This window comes from Aotus nancymaae, unplaced genomic scaffold, assembly GCF_030222135.1.
Source record: "Aotus nancymaae isolate 86718 unplaced genomic scaffold, 86718_ANA_hifiasm-v0.15.2.pri h1tg000016l, whole genome shotgun sequence".
Classification (NCBI taxonomy): Eukaryota; Metazoa; Chordata; class Mammalia; order Primates; family Aotidae; genus Aotus; species Aotus nancymaae.
The window spans coordinates 57,711,392-57,734,992 of record NW_026988428.1 but is presented as its reverse complement, the minus strand read 5'-3'; the positions used below and the strand labels follow the sequence as shown (position 1 = coordinate 57,734,992).

Below are 23,601 nucleotides of genomic sequence, written 5' to 3'. Positions count from 1 at the left end.
CCTGAGTCTGGTGTCATTCAGCATTTTCCTTTTTTTTTTTTTTTTTTGAGACGGAGTTTCGCTCTTGTTACCCAGGCTGGAGTGCAATGGCGCGATCTCGGCTCACCGCAACCTCCGCCTCCTGGGTTCAGGCAATTCTCCTGCCTTAGCCTCCTGAGTAACTGAGATTACAGGCACACACCACTATGCCCAGCTAATTTTTTGTATTTTTAGTAGAGATGGGGTTTCACCATGTTGACCAGGATGGTCTCGATCTCTTGACCTCGTGATCCACCCGCCTCGGCCTCCCAAAGGCCATTCAGCATTTTCTAAGTAGTATTTGAAAGATAAACTGCCTTTCGTTTTGTTTTGTTGACTTTTTTGGATTTTAAAGAGCAAGATGATCTTGATGTAACAGGCTTTTCATTATCATGACTGAGGACTTTGATCACCAAAATACACTTGTCAATACAAAATAACTGAAAGACTCAGAAAGACAATTACTAAACCATGAACCCAGTAAACTAAAAATTCCAATGGTAACAAGCTCAAAGGTACAGAGGCTTTTAAGGTCAGGAGTGTCTTTGTTTTATTAGGAGACTTTCATTGTCCTGGTTCTTTTATGATCTTCTTATGTGTAACTTTGGGTCAGTCATTTAAGTTAACCTATCCTTTATGGTCTCCTCCATCTCTGTTAGTAAGGGACATTGTTCAATGGTATGCTAATTAGTGTTTAACAACCAATTTGGGTAGTGTTCAGTAAGCCTTGATTAGAGCATCTGCCTATGTCCATGGTGTAAATACTCCCATCAGGGATGATTTCAAGCTGCAGACACAGTGTCACTGGATGCAGAGGTGGAAAGAGATGTGCATCATTGGTCCTTGCAAATGGCACAACCCAATTCTTTTCTCCAAGAGAACAGCTGTGGGATTCTGGCCCAATAATCCACTTTATAGGCTGAATTATCCAGTCTGTCTGTTCACATTAATCATGTTAATCAACTATTTTGAGCTCTGTGAATGCACTCTTATCCTCCAGGGGAAAAGTGTTGTTGTCTGTTAAGTGTGCATTTTCAAGCACTCAGTTTCCAACTTCAAAGTCCCCTTGGCAGACATTACTGTGGTAGCACTTCCCTGTATCCCACTCTTGCCACCCCTGCTGAAGCCACCATCAGTGCCCACGTGGACTCCTGCAATGGGTCTTTACTGCAAACAACAGCAACTGACTGATTATCTTAGGGAAGAAGGAATTTGTAGCAAGGATTACAATATTAAGAGGAAAGCAGGAACCAGACCCAGTATGAGCAGATTCCAAGAGAAAATCCAAGAGCTGGCCAGAGGTCCCACCTGGGGACAGCCTGGTTAGAGGAAGAGTACTATTGCTGCATGCTGGAAGCTGGCTCCAGCACAGAGGGTATCACCACAGCCAGAAGCCACCTCTGCAACCACTGTCAATGGAAAGAATTCTATGCTGTTATGCTTCTTGCCATCACTTGTTCCATATGAAAATCTCAGGAAAAGCATCCAATGGGCCACCCTTTGGTCACATGACTGAGCTCTAGCCCCCACAGGGAGGGCAGACAGAGTATCAGCCTTTTCAACTTCTGTCACAGAAGGTTGGACCCAGCCTTCCATGAGCACCCCACCGTAATGATTTTCTCAGATACGGGAAGGAGCTTCAGATTCTGGGCAGCCACACACTGGGCGAATGCTCCCTTGGGTATTCAACACCCTATTCCAATTGTTTTGCCCTAATCTCACCATGAAGAAATCTGTAGTTTTTTGCTATCTCAGTGAGACTGGCAAATGTTCCTACTTCATATTATTTGCAGAAGAAAATAAACATGTTCTTTTTAAAGGAGGATAAGAGGTGGTAACTTAGATTAAAATATGGAAATTAATAAATAATAAGATTAAGAAAGTCTTAAGGTCCAAGGAGAAAATATAGAGATTCGGTGGAATTCAGAATTGACAGGAAAAGAAAAGCACAAGCAGGAAGGGACACGACTGGCCCTGATGAAGTCCATAGGTAGGACCCTGGGCTGCTGGCATCCCCAACAGTCTCTTCCTTTTCTGAGACAGGGTCTCACCCTGTCACCCAGGCTGGAGTGTAGTGGCACAAGCACAGCTCACTGCAGCCTTGACCTCCCAGGGCTCAAGCAATCCTCCTACCTAGTCTCCTGAGTAGCTGGGACTACATGTGTGTGCTGCAACACCCGGTTAATTTGTCTCTTCCGATGCCAAAGCTTTACCTAATTATTTTTCCTTTGTGGTCAGAGTGTTTCCCACTGGACACTTCTGTAGGAAAAACAGCAGTAGGGATCTGAGAGAATGTTGGGTAGGCCCCTTGCTCAGACCAGCTTCCCCATCATTGTGTCATCAGATGCATCTCCAGATTCCTAGAGACCTTTGACTGATGGGGCCTCCATTCCTGAGTCTGATGCCATTACAGCATCTAGGAATCAGCTGGCCGATGGCTCAAAGCAGTTCTGGGAACTGGGCTCCATGCCCCCTCTCTGAGTGTTACTCACCTTCATATTGACTCAACGTTGGGATCAGTGCCCATACCCAAGCTTCCCAGCAAGCCATATCAGAGATGGTCACTCATCCTGGAGTCCTACTTGTTCATGCTCCCAGCTCCTGTCATACCAGTGCTGCTAAAGCTATGATAAGAGCTCTGTAGCTTGTCAGCCATTGGATCTGAGCCTTTTTAGACCTCCCCAGTCCTAGGTCATTCCCTCTTCTCTCTGTGGCTCTGTCCCTTGGTGCCCTGTTGGCTGGGAATGAGCAGGACCCCACTATGAGCAGATGTAGCTGATGCATTCTGTAGACAGCTAAGGCTTATGGTTGGCTGGATCAGGGATGAGAAGTCTGGGACCAAAAGAGAAGACACAGTAATTTCACTTCTTTGTGCAGCCTCTGACTCCTACTCAAGGGGTACAGAAAGTTTCTAAGAGGGAGAGTTGGGAAGGAGGAAGGAAGAGGAATGGGCCAGAGAAGCAAGGTGGGTTCTCGGGGGCTGTGGTCTCTGCTCATAGTCCAGGCTGTTGTCTGGGGAGTGAGACCCACCACTTGCCACCACAGGCACAAAGCTAAGCTCAAGGGTCATCATCACATTTAGTATCCACACCTGTTTTCCCAAGTCACTCCCCAGAGCCCTGCTTTCAAACTTGGTCCTTTTCAGGCTGCCTGGGAGGGGCAGGTCTTAAATATCACAGTTCTCTCAATGCCCTCACACAATTGAGAGCCACCATCTGGCATGCAGCCCACCCAAGAGGATGATTTTCAGGTGAGAGCTAGTGCATGCAGTGCCTCTTGCCCCCAGGATGCCCACTGCAGAAGGCTCCAGTCTCCACTGCCATCTGTCTTTACTCATACCAACTCCCCCACTGGTCTGGAAACAGTCTAAGGATATGAATTCATAAGTCTTTGAAACTCCAGAGCTCAGTGCTCTTTCTGACACCTCAAAGCATTTTTGGAAATGTTGGTTAAACTATTTTAATCCTCTTTTTGGCTGTGGGGGTCCTCGCTTACCTGCTTCCCTCTGTCTCCCTAAAGTCAGGAAGCCATCAGGGATAAGGGCCTTCAGGCTCACACCTACGTAAACTTAGAGCCCGCAGGACCATCCATAACATGGTGGTGGGCAGTCCTGTCCTCCTGCCAGCCCTGTGCTGGGCATGGGTCACATCCCGTCCCACCATGGATGTGCTGCCTGTAAAGCCAGGGGTTATAGAATCAGCCCATCTCCGGGTACCTTCCAGCTGTAGCTTTTTTATTAGATACTTGGGCCCTGCTGAGATTAAGAGTCCCATGAAGTCATTTTCATCCCAGAACTCTCCTCCTTCCTGGGCATTTTCATGGAACCTCTTTTTCCCTCTGCCTTTGGGAGCAATGACTAGATTAAATAGGCTTGTCCCTGGAAGGCTTCTAGGGCCAAATGCCCCTTCTCACCAGTGCTCAGAAAATGGTGCCATGGAAAGGGGGCCAGGCAGGAACATGGCGGTGACACCAGCCTTTGCTGGGTGCCATGCACAGCTCTATGGCACAGGCTTCAGCCACTCTGCATATGGCCTCAGCTAACCAAGGATGCTTTCTATTTGTAGTATTGCTTTATAATTTTGTAGAAATTCACAAATTTATAATATGTTAATATGTAAGTCTGATATTTGAGCATTTAGATTTGAACAATATTTCAATGTATGATGATAACACTCTGAAAGGATCTGTTGCTTTACAAAATCTTTCAATTCTGTTTTGCTTTGGATAACTAACACATTTCAAATTTCTCAATCCACACAAATATGGTACCCCACCACATTTGCAGGAACCTACCAGTTCATAAGGAAGATCCAGGGAGATCCAGACAGAATAGACAGGAAGACACAGAAAGAAGGATCTGTTTAATCAGGGCTTGAAAATAAGTCTTCAAGTCCTGTCACATGTTTTTCTAATGGAGCAAAAAATCACTCCTACTCTTCTTCCCTCCCTCTTTATAGAATGAGTTGTCAGAGTTTTCATTTATTTGTCAGTCCAAGAATAGTTTGTTGTTGTTGTTGTTTTAGAGACAGGGTCTCGCTGTGTTGCCCAGACTGGAGTGCAGTGATACGATCATAGCCCACTACAGTCTCTACCTCCTAGGCTTAAACGATCCTCCCACCTCAGCCTTCCAAGCAGCTTGGACTATAGGTGTGCACACCACCATACCCAGTTACTTTTTAAATTTTTAGTAGAGATGAGGTCTTGCTGTGTTGACCAAGATGGCCTCAAACTCCCAGGCTTAAGTGATCCTCCCACCTTGGCTCCCAAGGTGGGGATTATAGGTTCTGGGATTATAGGTATGAGCCATCACACCTAGCCTTAGTGTTTTAATTTCAAAGAACACAGCTGTATCCTTTCTCTGTCACCTGCAGTCCCTGACACTTGTCAAACAAGACTATGTTTTCTAGGCCATTCTTCCTCCCTTATGAACGCAGGTCCCGCATCTGAGCCTCTGTGAGAACCAGCTGTTTTGTTGCCCGCCTTGAGTAGTGCTTGTTGTTTACAGGTGGGTGTTCACTAGCAACTGGATGAGGAATCCCAATGCCAATGTCATGAGTATCTCCTCATTTTTTCAGATAACGCCTAATCTCCATGTTAGTGCAAAAGTGAGAAGCTCACCATGCCCTTACTGAAATTGAGCAGAGGTGCTGGGGTACATGAGACACACCCCCATAACCATGCCCCGTAACCAAATGATTACTTTGACTTCAGAAAGAATTCTTGTTCCAGATTATTTGCTAGTTCTAAAGTTCTAGGACAGAAGGAATGCTGCCTTTCCCTGAGGGACCTTCCAGTAAGTGGGGAGTAGCAGCATGGCTTGTGTTCCTTTTGAGAGGCATTTCTGCTGATGTCTTCAGACCAAAAGTGCAAAGAGAGGAATGCAGTAGGTCATGCTGAGGCTTTGGGGAAATGCTTATACTCCTCAGCCTAGAAGGCTTTGTGAATGAATTTTAGAATGGAAAATGCAGTGTAAACATAAAGCTCAGGAAAGGATGGTAACCAAGAAAAACCATAGGAAATGGTCTTGTGACAGCACATTCTAAGCATAGCCATCAAGTCTAATTATAGAAGTGAAGGTACACATTAACTGGTTTACTGATATTCCATTGCAACACATAGTACATTTCACGTATTGTCCTTCATTAGCAGTATTTCAGAGCATTCTACAAAATCACAGGATGCCAACTGCTGCTGCATTTCCATCAGTATCTCCACGTGGATCCATGATATCATGCCTAGAGGGTTTGTGTTTCTGATTTTTAATAAATCAACCTTTAACATACCCCACAAGAAGAAATCAAGGGGGCTCCAATTATAGTAGCTTCTATTTGGAGACTCGCTGTAGTCTTTATTTTCTTTAGCAAGTTCAGAAGTTAAGCATACATATCTTTGTTAGACATGGAGAGCAGTCTGATGCAGTGACAGGATACAAGATTTTCAATCAAACAGGGTGAAGGCTAAAGCCTGGTTTAGCCACTAACACCACCTGTATGACCTTGGGCTAGTAACTAATCCTCTTGCCTCAGTATTGTCATCTGTAAAATGGGATGGAAATAGTCACTACCTTATGGAATTGTGGGTATTGGTCACTGCATGATTAAAAAGTGCCTGACATTTGGTAGGCAACCCACAAATAGGATCCATTGCTATGATGTAGAACCACAGTACTTGCTTTCTGCAGCTTAACAACAGTCAACTTTTAGTACATACCCAATAGTGCTAAAAAGACCAAGATAATTTCTTTAATGTTCGGCTCATATAAGTCAGTCTCATTATTTCTTAATGTCATTCTGATGTGGAGAAAAATTATTACAATCTTTTTATTTTCTTGAGCCGGCGGAGAATTAGGTAGGAATAGGGATAGATTATATAAGAGGTATTCCACTATGTAATATGGAAGAACTTGTCCAGAAGTGGAAGTCAAGTGCAGGAACATCTGCTGCTACTGTGCTGTGAGACCTCAAGGAAACCTAAACTTTCTAGGTTTCAGGCTGGGCATTTGCAGTATACTGGTGTGGGCTGTGTGGTTTTGAGGCACTTCTAGCCAAAATGCCATGTTTCTGTTTGCTTATTTGGCAAGCTCAATCTTCTCTCAACAATTTGGTTTTTAAAGCTGTCTTTACATCATAGCTCACAAAATGATGAGCTGGAAGAGACACAGACACCACCTAGGGTAACATTCTGATTTTACAGATAAGGAAACTGGGACTCAAAGAATAAGGCTTTCTTCCTTCTTATGTCATATAGCTAGAATTTTGCGAAGCTAAAACCAGAACTGAGGTGTCCTGGCTCATAGATTTGTGCTCTTTCCATTGTACCCCCATTGTCCTTTCCCACAAATCAGGTATCACATTTAAGAAAAAAATATGGAAACATAGCACAGCTGATTTTTTTTTTTTTTTTTTAAGCTATGAGTCTTCACTCTTATAGCCCAGTCTGGAGTACCGTGGCACGATCTTGGCTCACTGCAACCTCTGCCTCCTTGGTTCAAGCAATTCTCCTGCCTCAGCCTTTTGAGTAGCTGAGATTATGGGCAGTTGCCATCATTACCCAGCTAATATTTGTAATTTTAACAGATGTGGGGTTTCACCATGTTGGCCAAGCTAATCTTGAACTCTTGACCTTGGGTGATCCACCCACCTAGGCCTCCAGAGTGCTGGGATTTCAGGCATGAGCCATCATGCCTGGCCCAGCACAGCTGATTTTTGACACTTGCAACCAAATAATTTAATTGAATAACTACAAGGTTTTTATACTTCTATCTAATGGTCTTTTAATCACCCAGAGAAATACATAACTATTAGAATTTAGGGATAGGAGGGTATGGTTGGCATGCTGTGTGTGCCCTAAAGGGACTTCTCAGGGACATGAGGGTTCATCTTTGAGTTTTGCATTTTAGAATCTTCAAGAAGCTCTAGTTTTCCACTTACCCACTTACTAGGACCATACACTGGTATGTATGGTTGTCCATTCTGACATACCTCAGAATCTAAGAGTTAATGCACATCTTCTCTGACTTTATACTACCCTGTGGTCAAAGATGTTCACTCCTGGTGAAATAAGGAGGTTATTTTATTTTGACCAAAGTCATTATGAGAATCTAATTAATCAGATGCCTGATCACAAGATATACATAGCATGTATGAGTAAACCAAGAAATAACAAACCAAATCAAACTGCTTTGTTAGATGGCGTACACGTTACAAGTCTACATGGAGAGGAAGTGGTGTCCTGTTAACTAGTAACTGCTCTGTGTGTCTGTCCTGTGGTTCTGGTGTAGGCTAAAGTCTAGGGTTTACCTTCCTCTTCTCCTGCCCAGATTGAGCCTTCCGTGGAAGCCATAAGAGCAGAGAGAGAAACTTCTCAGTGTTTAATTGGCAGCTACTTTCAATGGAAAAGCACATTCAACATTTAAGAATGCCTCTGCACTGGAGTTAATATTCATGAAAAGAATGTATAGTAATCCCCCCTTCTCCATGGCTTTGTTTTCTGTGGTTTTGGTTACCCATGGTCAACTGCAGTCCAAAAATGGAAAGATATTCTGAGAGAGAAACAGAGACCACATTTATTACAGTATATTGTTTTAATCATACTATTTTATTATTAGTTATTGTTAATCTCTTACTGTGCCTAATTTATAAATTATGCTTCATCATAGATATGTATATATAGGAAAAGACATAGTATATCTAGGGTTCAGTACTCTCCACAGTTTCAGACATCCACTAGGGGTTTTGAAATGTATCCGCCTCAGGTAAGGGAGACTACTGTACTTTCTGTGGTAATTTTTAAGAAAAATCAGTTGTCGAACTGATTTTTAAAATACCACTTTCTTCAAAAAAAGAGAACATAAAGCAATCAATTTAAGTTGGTGATTTTTTTCCATTGTAGTGAGAAATGTAAAGCATTCAACTCAGGTCTCTTAAAAATTAAGAAAAGGAAGCATAAAATGTTCAATATTAAGATAATTTTTAATTGCACATTATAAATTTGTCTCAGATTAAGATCAGCAGGTATACAAGGGAAGGGAGGAATGGAACAAGAAGCAGAAAAGTAGGTGAGAAAAGGCTTGCTCTCCATCTATGAACTATATGAGAATCGTGCCAGATTTTGCTCACTATTGTTTTCCCAATGCCTAACAGAGACATAGTAAACACAAGCCAAGAATTAAGTGAATGGATGAACAAAGAAACAAATGAAGAAAGAGAGTGTAGGGAAAGGGAGGTCTATGGCTCAGATGGCACCAGTTATGGTCCACTAAGAGCTGCCCTTGTTTCCTCAAAAACAAGAGGGCATGGACTTGGCTGATCCTGGCCTCTGAGCTGCCTGCAATGGTGTTTTTTTGGAGGCAATTTTACAGATGCTCATACGTTATCTGTGAGAGTCGCAGCCTACTGTTAGAACAAGGTTTTGCATCTGTTTCTTTTGGAAACTTTTTGAAGGTTGATGTTTTCACCATCCCTCACATTCCTGGTACCTTATTACCCCACGCCCAGTCTGTGATGCTCCCAAATCCTCCTGCCCCAGCAGCCCCTCTGGAGTCTCTGTCCTGTTGTGTGTCAAACAAATCTCTCCCAGAACACTGCTTTCCTGGTTCTCTCCCAAGAGGAGCCTTTTCATAGTCTGTTTTGTGTTGCTATAACAGAATATGTGAGACTGGGTGATTTTATAATGAACAGAAATTTATTGGCTCACAGTTCTGGAGGCTGAGAAGTCTCCAGACTTCTCAAGGAAGTCTGGTGAGGGCCTTTTTGCTGTGTCAAGGTGCCCACATCTAGTGAGGGCCTTCTTGCTGTGTCATCACAGGATAGAAAGTGAGAGAGCAAGAGGGGACTGAACTTGTCACCCACACCTTATTTTTGAGACAGTTTCGCTCTTGTTGCACAGGCTGTAGTTCAGTGGCGTGATCTCAGCTCACTGCAACCTCCACTCCTGGGTTCAAGTGATTCTCCGTCCTTAGCCTCCCGAGTAGCTGGGATTACAGGCATGTGCTATCACGCCTGGCTAATTTTGTATTTTTGTATTTTTAGTAGAGACGGCATTTCTCCATGTTGGTCAGGCTGGTCTCAAACTCCTGACCTCGTGATCTACCCGCCTCAGCCTCCCAAAGTTCTGGGATTACAGGCATGAGCCACTGTGCCTGGCCTCGAACTTACCCTTTTGTTACAGCACCAATCTCCACCCACATGAGGTGGATGCCTCAAGGTCTAATCACTTCTTAAAGGTCCCATATCTTAATACATTTACAATACCAATTAAATTTAAAAATTAAATTGAGTTTTAGAGGGACAAGCATTCAAACCATACATAGCAAGCCCCTTCTCCTTCAGTCCCTTGGTGACAGCTGCCTGTTTTCCCAAACTGTCTGTATTAAGAGCCCTATAAAAGGGTCAGCACTCTGGGCTCCTCATCACCAAGAAATCAGTGCAACTCAAACCTCAAATGCACTTTTCAAGTCCTTCCCATCCTATTTTCTAACACCTCCTGGTCACTGTTGTTCATTCATACAGATTTTGGCCCTTGGCCACCCACAGCCTCCTCATATACCCCGACTGCTGACCTGCAGGATGACTTCAGGAGTTTGATGCACAATTCATCTAAAAGATTGGCCTCTGCAAATTCTAAGTTTTTTTTTTATGGTGGTAAAATATATATAACACAAAATTTACCATTTTACCATTAAAGTGTGCAGTTTTGTGGCATGACACACATTCACATTTTCTGCAACCATCACTAATCTCCAGAAATTTCTTATCTTCTCCAGTGATAATCTGTATCCATTAAACACTAACTTCCCGAGTTCAGTGGTATTTACTTTTACCAAGTTTAAGGCACTCTCACCCCAGAATTTTCATTTCCTGAAGTTGTTCTACTTTGGAATTTTAAATTTTGTTATTCTACTTTCTTTCCACAATCCTCTGTCTTGCCAACAGACCTTGATGCACACAGATCTGAGTTGGGATCCCAGCTAATCCAGTTGCTAGCTTCATTTCTTAATCTGTTTTGTGTTGCTATGAAGGAATACCTGAGACTGGGTAATTTATAAAGAAAAGAAGGCTATTTAGGTCATGGTTCTGAAGGCTACACAAGAAGCGTGGCACCAGCATCTGCTTGACTTCTGGTGAGGGCTTTTGTGCTGCATCAAAATATGGCAGAAAAGGGCCAAAGGGGAAGTCGGCATGTGCAAAAAGACTCCAAACCCTAGGGGCATCCTGGCTTATAACATCCCTCTCTCATGGCAACTACTCCATTCCCCTGAGAACCCGTCCAGGCTCTTAAGAGTGAGAACTCGCTGGGCACAGTGGCTCACGCCTGTAATCCCAGCACTTTAGGATGCCGAGGCGGTCAGATCACTTGATTGTCATTGCCCTCCAGTCTGGGAAACAAGAGCAAAGCTCAGTCTCAAAAAAAAAAAAAAAAAAAAAAAAGTGAGAATTCCCTCACTATTGTGAGAATGGCACCAAGCCAATTCCTGAGGGATCTGCCCCCATGACCCAAACACCTCCCATTAGGTCCCACATCCAACACTGGAGATCAAATTCCAACATGAGGTTTGGAGAACACAGACAAACCATATCTAAACCATGGCACCTCACTTTCTTCATTTGTAAAATTCAGATAATAGATAATATAAATACTGGGCAGATCATAGAACCTAAGTTCACAGAATTGTTGAAAGGAATAAGTGCTTAAAGAGCATTTAGCACAGGTCTGTTTTCCTCTGTCCTTCCTGCCAGTTCACACGTTAATCTGCATCACATCAACCACTACTCTATTGATATTCCCAGCTCCCTTAAACCTTTATCTTTCTGATGCTCATCCCAGAGAGACACAGCATGCTGTATCAGTCCAGCTTTCTGCCTCATCTGCACATCCAGCGGGGCTGTGGGTGAGCAGCTGGACCAGCCATACTACCGTACAAGCATTTCATGGGCCCCTATTAGGTTTCCTCTGCTCTTAACCCACACACCTATTTCAGATCTTTCCCCTTTTCTCTATCTGCCTACCCAGCCACTGTCTTCTCTGTTTCTGTAAACCAGAGTCCTTAACACTTTAATGATATTAGAACCACACACATTCCCTGAAGTTCTGATTGGTAAGAGGTGGTAGGATGGGAGTCTGCAGTTTTAACAAGCAACCCGGCGATTTGGATGCACACAGTGTGCAGTCCATTCTTTGTGGAGAGCTGTCCTGAGCCATAACCTCCTTGAGCACAGACACACAGTCTTATCTGACTTTCACCCCTAAATACCTAACAATAGATGCTGAAGGATTGATTGAGTGAATGAATCTGTCACTCTGCACTTCAGAGTAAGTTACTGTTCGCCTTTGAAATGCTAATTAGCTACAGCTGTTTAAATGCAGTTTAAAACTCTTTAATATGTTTTATCTTTAGTTCTTTAGCAGCCCTTTTCACTGCCATTGGGGGTAGGGAACTATAAAGAACTTGTTATTCCCTGACGAGCAACAACAAAAAGCCAACCCAATGGCCAGGTAAGATTGCGACTGTGGTCTAGAGATACACTAATTGGGCCCTGCCACTGTCACTTAGGGAAGAACACTTGATGACTCTCCTTCCAGGGATCCCCGACAGGCAGAGGTTGTTGTAGCCATTTCAGTGGACTTTTCTGGAATGGAGTCTCAGGCGCAGTGCTCACTGCTAGGGATGCTGGGAGAAGGTGACTTAGAGAAATAGGTGGGTAGATAGAGATAAATACTGGCACACCCAATCAGTGCTGCAGAGGCTTAAAATTCCAGCTTTGCCATTTACTAGCTTGTGACATGAGTAATGAAGCTGTTGGAGCCTCTTCTTTCCTTATCTCTAAAATGGGGACCATATGATTTACCTTGCAGAGCTTTGGGGAGGATTGAAAAATGTGTATAAGAAATGCATAGTGATTCTATGACGTTAGACAATCTAGCAGAGTTTTCAAGAAAGCATCTGTCAGTCTCTACCATGATGGAGGGAAAACACACACACACATAAAACACCTACACCCAGGCTGCCTACAAAAACAGAAGTGGAACCAGTGATTGCCCTGTGGGGAAGTCTAACTCTCACCCTTTGCAATAAAATCTTTCCAAAGGGAGCAGACAGAGTAACCTCGGGCCATGCCCTCCCACTTCCCTCTTCCCCAAGTGGAGCTCTGAGTGGGGCAGAGCTGGTTGGGGAGACTTTATAGAGGAAGTGGGAGGTAAAGTAGTGTGGGTGGCTAATGCTGAAACATTTCTTTTACCACCTTCCTATACCGTCCCTGCCCCCCACTTCTCTTCTGTGTCGGGGGAAAGAGAAACAGTGCATGCCTGTGCTCTACCCACACACGCTTGGATCTGCTCCCCCAGCCTCCAGACCCCACCTCATTATTCACAGCATTCACTGAGTGCCTGCAGCCTTCATTGTGCTTTCTGCATGCCTCATCAGGACCTCCCTAGGAGCCTGTATAAAGTTTGCTTCAATATTTGGGGTCTTGCCCAGCCCATGAAGACCAATGTCTAAGCCCTACTTCAGCCCTTCCCTATGCCTGATATTCTCTCTTCAGTTTGAGTGCTGAGAGACTGTTTTAAATGTCAATAATAATGAACAGCTGTAGATATTCTCCCCTTCTATACTTATTCCCTTGTTCCTGCACATTTATTTGCTTTCAGGAGAAGAATTTGGACTGGTTTCCTCGGATGCGAGCCATGTCCCTCGTTAGCAATGAAGGGGACAGTGAGCAAAATGAAATTCGGAACCTTCAGGAGAAATTGGAATCAACTATGAGTCTGGTCAAACAGCTGTCGGGTCAGCTGGCGGAGCTCAAGGAGCAGGTGGGTGCATTCAGGGAGACGGTGCTAGGTAGGAGAAGTCATTCACCACCTCTGCTGAGGGGAGACAGAGGCTCCAGGGAGCCAGGTCATCATCCACAGAGGATTGTAAACTCCCAGAAAGAAACCTTCCATTGTACTGTAGAACCACATCCCAGCAAACGGGGACTTCCACTTATCCCATCTCCCTGAGCCTTGTGCGACACTTCTCCTTCTATGGAAGGGGGAAGGGAGAAAATGCCAAAATACAAGCACCTCTTTGCGTTTAAAAAAATCATTTTCTGCCATGATAGTAATTACTAAGCCCATGGGAAAGGCAGATTCTCATTAGTATCTGCCATTTCAATGCTATAATCAACCCCTTTATCATATAAAATTGTTATTATTAGTAAAAATATCAACAGTAACCATGGTAGCTATTAAAATGACTGTAATGGTGACAGCTATGTGACAGGCAAGATCTGTTTTATAAAATGGCTCTTTTAAGAGTCATGGTTTCTGCTTCCTAACCACAGAGGGGGGTTTGCTCTTTTTCTCTGTTTTTGGAAATTTATTTTTTTTAAATATCCCTTTTTTGATAGCTATATTCTGTATGATGCTAGACAGTAGGTAGTTGGGGAAAATTAACTCAAAATGGTTGTGGCCCAGCAGCACTGGGTAAGAGTGAGAAAATCCGCTGAACACACACTCTCTCTTTTCCCCCAGATGACAGAACAAAGGAAGAATAAGCAGAGACTGGGCTTCCTCGGATCAAACACACCCCATGTGAATCATCACATGTCAGCACACTGATACCATGGGGGGAAGCCGTGACTAGCCTTTCATCAGTGTCCTGCCTGATCACTGAATAAAGAACTGAGATGGAGGGGAGTGAACAGTGCCTATTGTTGAAAAGTTAAAAACAACCAAGTGCCAAGATGTTGAGTGGGTTAGCTCTGAGAACAATTTATAACTGTGTTTTCATGGTTGCAAAGACCTAACCTCAAATGCATCTGCTAGAAAGTGTACATCACACATTCGCAATGCAACAGGAAGAAAAGGCATATCCAAAAGGCTGGAGAGGGCAGGGAGTGGCAGGGTGGAAGGAGACACGGGGCAGGGAGAACTCTCTTCTGCTAAATTGATAGGAGTCAGTTTTGTCTTAAATGCTGACTACAGCCACTAACGTGGTTGGCTGGAATTTCTTTTAATTGTGGCGTATAGGTTTGTGATACAAGAAGTCTTACTTTGGTGGCTAAGTTTTACCAAGGAAAATAACTGAAAAGATTAAAAGTGAGAGTTGAAAAGAAATGATAATGATGCTTCCAAACTGTAGCTATCACAGGGTAATTTCTTTATTTATAACATGAAGCACAATGGATTTACAGCTCTAGGAACTTAGTGCTTTGGAGCTTTTGCCTCTCACGCTGACAACATAACAGAATGTGATTGCCTTCTCTGGGATTCAGACAGTCTCTGTCAATGTGGAGCACAAAAGGAGATTTTCGTATAACTTGTTAAAAACATGTTCTAAGTCATGTAGTCATGTATAGGCTAAGATTTTAAAAGATCTGGGGGAATAAAAAGTAAGTGCCAGGAAAGGTTTTTTTGAGACCATATGTATGCTATTAAAATATATTGAGATTAACAAACGAAAATGCTTATAGGTGCTAGGAATTATTGAGAAACTTATGATGGTGGCATTGCCTTTTATAAACGTGGAATGAAAGACATTTGACTCATGTTTGCTGTGCTTAAAGAACTGCTTAAGGAACTGAGCATTTTCATTTATGCTATTCCTGCAGTTAGGAAAAAAAAATCCAAGAAATGTATTGAATACTCAAGAAAATGCCATATTTCAATTACATATTTAAAACTGTATCTGTAAGGGCTTTTCAAAATGTAGAAAGACAAAAACCTCTTAAATTGTTTTTATGTTAAATCGTTGCAATCAGAATTTGTCAAGGGAGAGAATAACCTGGCGTGTTCAGGTTATTCTTAGAGACTACACATTTGGAATCGCAGAGCAAAATATGGATAATGAAAGTGTTAGGGAAAATGCAGTGTGATAGGAAGTGAAGACGCTTGATTCCAGACTCTAGGAGATGCTCTGCAAGTTGACCTGGCCTCTCCCCGACAAGAACAAAATACTGCCTCCAGAGTCTTTAAATTCTCAGTTATTAACGCCAAGGTTTAAGGTCCAGAGAGCGTTTGCTATGACCATTTTTAAAGCTTTTGGATTGTTCTAACATAGCTTAAGCTATTGGTTCCTAAAAATCCCAAATCATGATCTGTGTAGAATATAAAGGATGCCTGAACAAATCCTTCTTCCACACATTGTTAAAATGTAGAGTTGGAACAAGGCTGTTGGGACCGGGAGCAATGAATTTTTGAACTGAAGCTACTGGTACTCCCCAGCACCACCTCATACTAAGAATTCCTCACCTGACATGGTAGTATTTTTCCTGACTAGGAGCTGAAAGACTCTGACATTCATGATCCAAAGATACTACAAAATTTTCATATGTCTGCATGCAGCACAGAATTTTGAATCTAGCAAGCAGTCAATAAATACATGAGAAATTCAGCTGTCATTCAGTTACTCTTAATTATTTACAAAACTTTAAATGATGCCACATATTTGTTTGTTTTAAACAGCTTTCCCAAAATCAAAGTAGACTAAAGCAGCCATTTTTAATATCCAGGATCATCAATGCTATTAACAATATAAGGTAAAAAGTACACTCTAAAATGTTTTCATCAGGCAGAGTTTTATGGATAGAGAAAAGAAGAGAAACATGGTAAATATTGAATATATTCCAATATAGGAGCCTATCTTTATTTTACTACAAAATAAAGTATTTCTGATATCTGAACTAGAGGTCAAAAGAATAGATTAATTTGTACACATCTGAGCAACCTGTCTTTCAGATGATAAAGTATCTAGTCTTTTCTGACACCATAATAGTTCATTTTGTAGGGAATAAGCCATTAGGTGTATGTAACTGCTATCTAGAAATGACCTAATGTCCCCAACCACTATGTAGTAGCAGCTCACTGTTTCACAGCATATTTTCTCCTGAGGGAAGTAGTCAAAAGAGACTCCAATTAACAAGACTCTTATTTCATCAAAATTTAAATATTTCTCAGTTGTATTTTTAACGTCTCTTTCTTTCCTGCCTAAATGCTTAGAAATTATAAAGCAAAAAACAAAGAAAAAACAAAACAACAACAAAAAAACCCCAAGGAAACAAAAAAGGCACTTTTCAGAACATCAAATTCCTAATGGAAAAGATAATTGAGAAATCTGACATTTGATATAAATTTATATTTGTTATGTGTATGTTTGTTAATGCAACTGGAATATTTGACCTAGGTGAGTATTAGTTAACATCCTTATATTTACATAGTGACATCAAAATAAATACAATCATCTTTGACTTTGATGTTAAGGGAGATTTAAAAAAAATATTTAGTTATTTAAAATCCATATTGGTTCAAAAGTATCAGTTTCTGCTGAATAATATTTTTAATTTCAAAAAGGTTTGTTCCCTCTATGTTCCATTTTAAGGCTCAAGAGTTTAATGCAAATATGTTTTCTGAGTTAAAATAACAGTTTTAGATGAGAAAATGCTTGTTAGGACTATAATATAAATAAATAAATTATATGTATGCAAAGATTTATCATATTTTCTACCCCTTAAAAAGTTAAATTAGGCTTATTTTCTTACATATTGCCATTTTTCTGTTGGTAAAGAGGACACAATTTCTAGTAGATTGTTAATAATATCAGCAAGATATTTCATTCGTCAGAACTAATTGTGTGCTTATTCCCATATGCTCAGCTCATAACTCCCTGCTTTGGCTGCTCTCTTTATTTTACAATTGTTTTATTGCAAACAGTAAGGCAGTATGGCCCCCAGCTCCCAGGACTGAGAATGAGTGGAGAGGCTGGGGAGTTGGGAAGGGAAGGTGGAGATGGGGATTTCTGCTTCCCAGTACTCTATCATTAGAGAAAAGGAGGGGTAAACATTAGCTAATAAGAAGAAAAGAGCTTATTCTTCAGGGACCCAGTAGATTGGACTAGGCAAGGAAATATTGCACAGGCATCATGATGTAACAGATTATGGACCCCAGAGATACCCCTTACCCATGCAGAGAACAAAGCTGTGTGGAAGAGCAACTACCATAAGATGGTGCATTCCCTCCAGTGGTTGCTAAAGCTATCCTGAATAACAAATCAGCTATTCCGACCTACAGACCCATTCCAACCAGTATGCTGTGATACACGCCGCAGTACGCCGCAGAGGAGACAGACATCTTCAGCACAAACACAGATGCCTATAGGAACTTGGCAAGTCACTAAATTTCATGAAATTGTGAGGTGCACACACATGCAGGGATGGGGGAGGCTGTGGGAAGCTCTGTGTTCTCAAAGTTTGACAGCTAATTCCGTTTTTTAGAAAATGCCTGAGGCCAGTAGAGGCCCTCTAGTCTCTCGTGGCTGCTCTTTCTGATATAATTAATGAGAAAGCTATCTCATTTAATAGAAGAAAACATGCACTATCCAAACCAGAGAGCCTAACATGCATGTGGAAGTCAAGAAATCTGAAAACAAATCCAGGTACCCTTCTCTGAACTGGAGTGTTTCCACAGACTTGAGTAATTTATGAAATTATCATGCCAGTACTTCTTATATCACGAAGAAGACTTTTTTTCTCCTGCAGTAGAGGATTACTATATTTGCCTAAAAAAACACGATTCCAATATATGTCAAGGGCAGATAACTTATGTTAATATTAATAAAATTGGATTTGTGTAACTTTTCTGTTTGCAATACTTTTAAGTAGGGCTTTATTCATTTCTTGCCATGTTTCTAAGTAATATCTGCATTGGTATGACAAGGCATTATGATTGCAAGACATGAGTTATAAAAAATTTGGTGACCCAAACCATACGGATGAGCTAATCCAGATGGACTAGTGTGCCAAAGGCTTATTGGGATTTGGCCAATTCCCCAATGTGCCAACTCCTTCTGCTGCATCACATTGTGTCTGATGTCCTGCTTGAGCTCAGTGAACATAGGCCATTGGATGGCTTAGAATTTCCTGATTCTTAACATGCACTGCTTTAAATGATAGTTCCCCTCAGAAGAGAACTGGGTGTGCAACAGCTGAAGTCAACATGGGTGGCACGAATCACATGCAATCTCGAAATAGAATTCTTTGCTCATATGGGTATTTTCCAGTGTGCCACAGTTCCTTGAAGTAGTGTGGCAACAATTGTTTGTTTTGTTTGTAATCAGAGGAAAGGTTGGGTGACGGCAATTGGACAAGGAGTTCCTCTTCCGGTGAGAATAATTGGCATGAAGAGCAAGCAGTAGCGTGCATGTAGGGGCAGTATGGTGGAAGTCCACAAGTCACCCTTCCTTTGCCTGCTCAACTGGGGTGCTTTGAGGAAGTCCTAGGAAGGCCTAATGTTCAGAGAACAATCTCAGTCCAGAATGTGTGTACTTCAGCCTCACCTATGTTTCTCCCCGACAGCAGAGACACAGAGCCACATGGCAGACAAAAACAGATACCAAATGTGATGCTGGGAGAAAATGTATAGAAACAGAGATAAGTTGTTAAACTCAGTTTGACTCTGTTTCACAGAAAATGGTGGCTTTTACTGCTTCAGTGTGGATTTCCCCCCAGATTAGCCTGTTCCTCTTTAACTCTGGTCCATGGGGCAAGATCAGCTCCAGGTAGAGTAGCCCTACTCACAGCTGTGGAAATGTGGCCGCAGGCATGGATTTTCTCTATGATCCACCCCAGCACATCCTTGCAAAGCTCCCCTCCCCTCAGGTCTATTTGCATAGGACAGAGCTGCTTCGGAGGCTGCTCGCTGCTCTAATAACTGTGCTTTCTGGGTTTTTTAGTAATAATTATCTTCACTTTGGACAACTGTATCCTCCCTTCTCTATACCATAACCCACTTCCTCTTCTCCTTCAACGTGGGTCAGATGTATCTTTGTGATGCTGGACTTCTAAGCAGTAAACTCAAAAAGTCTGTAACCACAATGCCTTAAAATTAGGCTCTGCGGTATTAAAAATATTAATGTACACTATCAATTAGGGTTTATCAGGGAAACAAAATCAGTATGGGTATCACGGGCTGAAAATTTTATTTTAGACATTAGACACCATGCAGTTATGGTAAAGAACTCTACAGAAGGCTGATTCCTCTGTGTCTGGTGGTAGGCCTGAGGACACTGTGAGTCAGTGGGGCTGGTAGTCAGGAAGAAAAGCTGGGTATGAAGCAGGAGAGAGTGAGGACAAGCTGGAACTCATGAAGACAATCCAAAATTTGCATCTAGCTCTCACCACCTCCAAACTCCATAGTGCGCGGGTGACCTAAAAACAAAGCTGGTACTCTTCCTCATGGAATTGCATGTGTATCTGACTCAGGACTCAGACGAGCTGAAGGAAGAGATCTCATGTGAGCCGGAGGACTGTGGAGTAGCTGCTGCCTGTACCGACAAAGTGAGCCAGGCGATCAGGTTGGGCACTGCAGCGGCACCTGTTGCCTGCTCCTTCTGAGCTTGGTGACTGCTACTTCATTTCCACCTTCCAAATTTCATGAAAATATCTCCTGTGTTCATATCTAATGTGTCACCTTATGTGTAAGGGAATTCTGGGAAATTCTGTAGTTCCAGATTAGCTAGTTGTAGTTCAGAACCTCTCCACTGAAGTACACCTCAATAGTGATACCCCTTTTCCTAGTGGGCACAAGAAGTCACACTTCTTAGCACCCATTGCAATTAAGTGGAAATACGTGGCTACTTCTTACCAATGGATTGTGAGGTCAGCTGACAATCTGAGGCTTCAAAAGCCCCTATACAGGCTTCAGGTCTTTTCCTGCCACATCAATCATGGAGGCCAAGATGGAACCACCCTAAATCCCTGAGATTTAAATCTCTGAATCTTTGAAGGGAACTACCCTGGAGAACCGTGAGACCTACAGCAGAATTGGTGAGAAATAAACTTTCATGTGTTAAGCCATTAAAATTTAAGAATTTTTTAAATTCCTTTTTGGCTGTTAAATAAGTGTATGTGATAAGTTGTTACTGCAGCATAACCCAGCCCACCTGACTAACACAGATATAGGTATCTCGACGTCAGATTTTCCTAGTGGAAGAGATCTGAGTTACCTCAAGTTACCGCAGCGAATCCATACAAACTGCAGCAACCTCAACTCTTGCCTCCGCAGAAGGAAGACTTCAACTGAGGGGCATAAAGCAGAAAAAGAGACTGAGGCAAGTTTCAGAGCAGGAGTGAAAAAGCTTTAAAACAGTAGGAAAGGAAGGAAAGAAAAGAAGGAAGGTATAACTTGGAAGGGGGCCAAGTGAGTGACTTGAGAAACCAATTGCGTAGCTTGACCTCTTGACTCGGACCCACTTCCGGGATTTGCCTTACTTCTCCCGACTTCTGAGATCTTTTTGGGAATCTGCTGATCAGTTTCAGGTGTTTTCTTTCTATTGGGAAACTGCCTTTCTCTGGCGCCGGCTGTGACCAATTATTACTTTAGAGAAACGGTTAACAACTGCCTGACAATGGTTGCTCAATGCTCTTGGTGTGTGTGTTGTGGGGGGAAGGGGGTCCTCTCCTGCTCATCGTAGCTACCTACTGTAATGAGAAAATTGACCCAAATACACAACTTTTGGGATTTATCCAAGAAAAATATAAATTAAGGAAAAGATCCATACAGTTGTACCTTGGTATTTCCAGGACCTCCCCTCAACAGATATTGATATTGAAATCCACAGACTTCAAGTCCTTGAGATAAAATGACATAGTATTTGTATATAACCAACAACCTCCTTATGTGTACTTTAAATCATCGCTAAGTTACTTATACCACCTAATACAATGTAAATGCTATCTAAGTAGCTATTATGTTGTATTGTTTAGGCGATAATGATGAGAAGAAAAGTCTATGTATGTTCAGTACAGATGCAGACACTCATTTTTTCCCCAAATATTTTTGATCTGCAGTTGATTAAATCCACAGATGCAGGACTTACAGAGGGCCAACTGTGTATACAAAATATTCATCATATTATTTATAATTTAAATATTGAACACAGTCCAAATGTTCAGCAACTTGGGTGTGTTTAAAATTTTATAATTCAGACATAGGATGGAATGTTATGAAACCTATGAGAAGTATATAAATTGAGGCAATACTGGAAAATAGAATAAATGTTTTAAATGGCTATATGATTGTATATACACTATTAACAATATAAAAAAAGCCAACTTCTCCAAAAAACTTGAACAGAATATACTACAATTTTACAATATTCCTTGTAAAATAGCTATAGGATATACATTATTTTTCTTTTTCTCTACTTTCTAAACTTTTATCTTTTTTAAAATTGCTTTTATAGTTTAATAATCACATTTTTATAAATAAATGAAGATCCTAATGACTAAAATCCAGCAAGTATTTCCTAAGAACAAGTTCTTCCAAACTCATTTGCATTTTTATAGGATCACTAGAATTGTAGATTAAGTGAATACCATAGCCACAGTTTATATTGATTTCAACAAGACATTTAAGAAAAGTTTCCATGATGTTCCTGTTGACAAGATAGAGAAATTTGTCCTGGATGAGAATGGAGCTTACCAATTTGCATGCAAGTGAACAATTTCACTTAATATGAGACTAGAGTAAAATATACTTGGCCTGCTGTTAGATCTCTGTCCTTGGCTTTTCCCAACCGACATTTAATGTCTGGAAGAAAGAAATAGCAAAATTATAAAATGTGGAGATGACATAAAGTTGGAAAGCAGACTTAACATGATTGATGACAGAGTAACAATAATATCAGAAAACTGGAACGATGAACAAAGCTGTTCTGAAGAACTGTAACAGAAATGCAAAGTTTAGCTCCAAAAAGCTCAGTTTCATAAATATAGACTAGAGCAGATAGCCATTCATGTGAAAAACAAACGAATCTTGAGATTTTTTAATAGACTCTACCTCCACGCCTATATATTTATTTGTCTCAACAAACATTTTATTAGTATTTAAGGATTTTTTCAGAGGTCCAGGCAAGATGGGATAATGATTTCATCTTAAGGAGTGGGCTTCAGGGACAGAAAAAGCAATTGGTTACAAAAAGTATTCAGAATGATGAGCTTATACTTGGTTGTGTAAGTTTTAGTTGTTTTAGAGACATCCAGGAAGCAATATTTGTTTAACCATTGGATATATAGGTCCAGACTCTGAAAAAAGTCAGAGCTAGAAATAAAAGATGGCAGAGTCATCGGGACATACATGGTAATGAGATCAAAGGAATGAATGAATGCTGAAAGAGAGAGTAGATATTAAGTTTGAGAACACATCCCCAAAGAAAATCTAGCGAGGAATATTAAATAAGAAAGAAAAACCAGAGAGCTAGTGAGAGAATGAAAAGAAATGATATTTCAAAAAGTTAAGAGAAGAGTTTCAAGAAAGTGTAGAACTTCCAGGCAAGTATGCAGGTAGACTATCAGAGCCTGATTAGCTCCTTCTAACTCTCTATTCACAAACACATAAAAACTAGAAAGGAAACCTTACCTCATAGTACGACATAAAAACAAAATATACTAATCATTCTTTAAATAACATAACGCCATTACTGAAGCTAAGAAAAGTCTGTTAAGGAAATTTTCTAACTGTATCTATCTTCTACAACACACTAGACATTTCATTCTGAGAATTAGTTCATAGACAGCTGAAAGAAAGAAACGAGGAGAAAATGTTGACTGATTCCCACAATTTGTCACTAATTTCGGGACATGGTCCGCACTCATCTGGATATGTAGCCATCCCTTTATTTTTAATTTTTATTTTTTTGAGACAGAGTCTCACTCTATCACCCAGGCTGTGGAGTGCAATGGCACAATCTTGGCTCACTGCAGCCTCTGCCTCCCAGGCTCAAGCAATTCTCCTGCCTCAGCCTCCCAAGTAGCTGGGATTACAGGCATGTCAACTTCCCCTTTCTCCCTTCCATTCCCATCAGATCTTCTCATTCCACCTCTAAAGATAAACTTCCTGTACAGGACATTACAGGAAGTAGGACAGGCTAGGAGAGAAGCAAGGTGCATCTTGGCATACTTAGTTAATGAAAGAAAATGTTAGGAATCTGGTTAAGAAGATTTCTGGACTAGTACTTGCTGGGCACTGTGGATCTGTATATATACTGAATGAAAAAAAATGCACGGCCTCTGACCCTAAGAGAAGCTAGAATCAGTGTGGGAGGACGCACTT

At 41.5% G+C, this 23,601-nt stretch overlaps 1 protein-coding gene across 2 annotated transcripts in view; it reads left to right on the top strand.

The window, feature by feature from the left end:
* The window catches only part of ITPR2 (inositol 1,4,5-trisphosphate receptor type 2), a 508,028-nt gene extending 491,046 nt beyond the window's left edge, over window positions 1-16,982 (top strand). For both annotated transcript variants that reach the window (XM_012457176.2, XM_064377368.1), the window contains exons 56-57: window positions 13,165-13,326; window positions 14,029-16,982. In XM_012457176.2, the coding sequence (XP_012312599.2) occupies window positions 13,165-13,326; window positions 14,029-14,115 (249 nt within the window). In that variant the 3' untranslated portion in view covers window positions 14,116-16,982. The remainder of the gene's footprint in view (window positions 1-13,164; window positions 13,327-14,028) is intronic.
* Window positions 16,983-23,601: the final 6,619 nt, after the last annotated feature.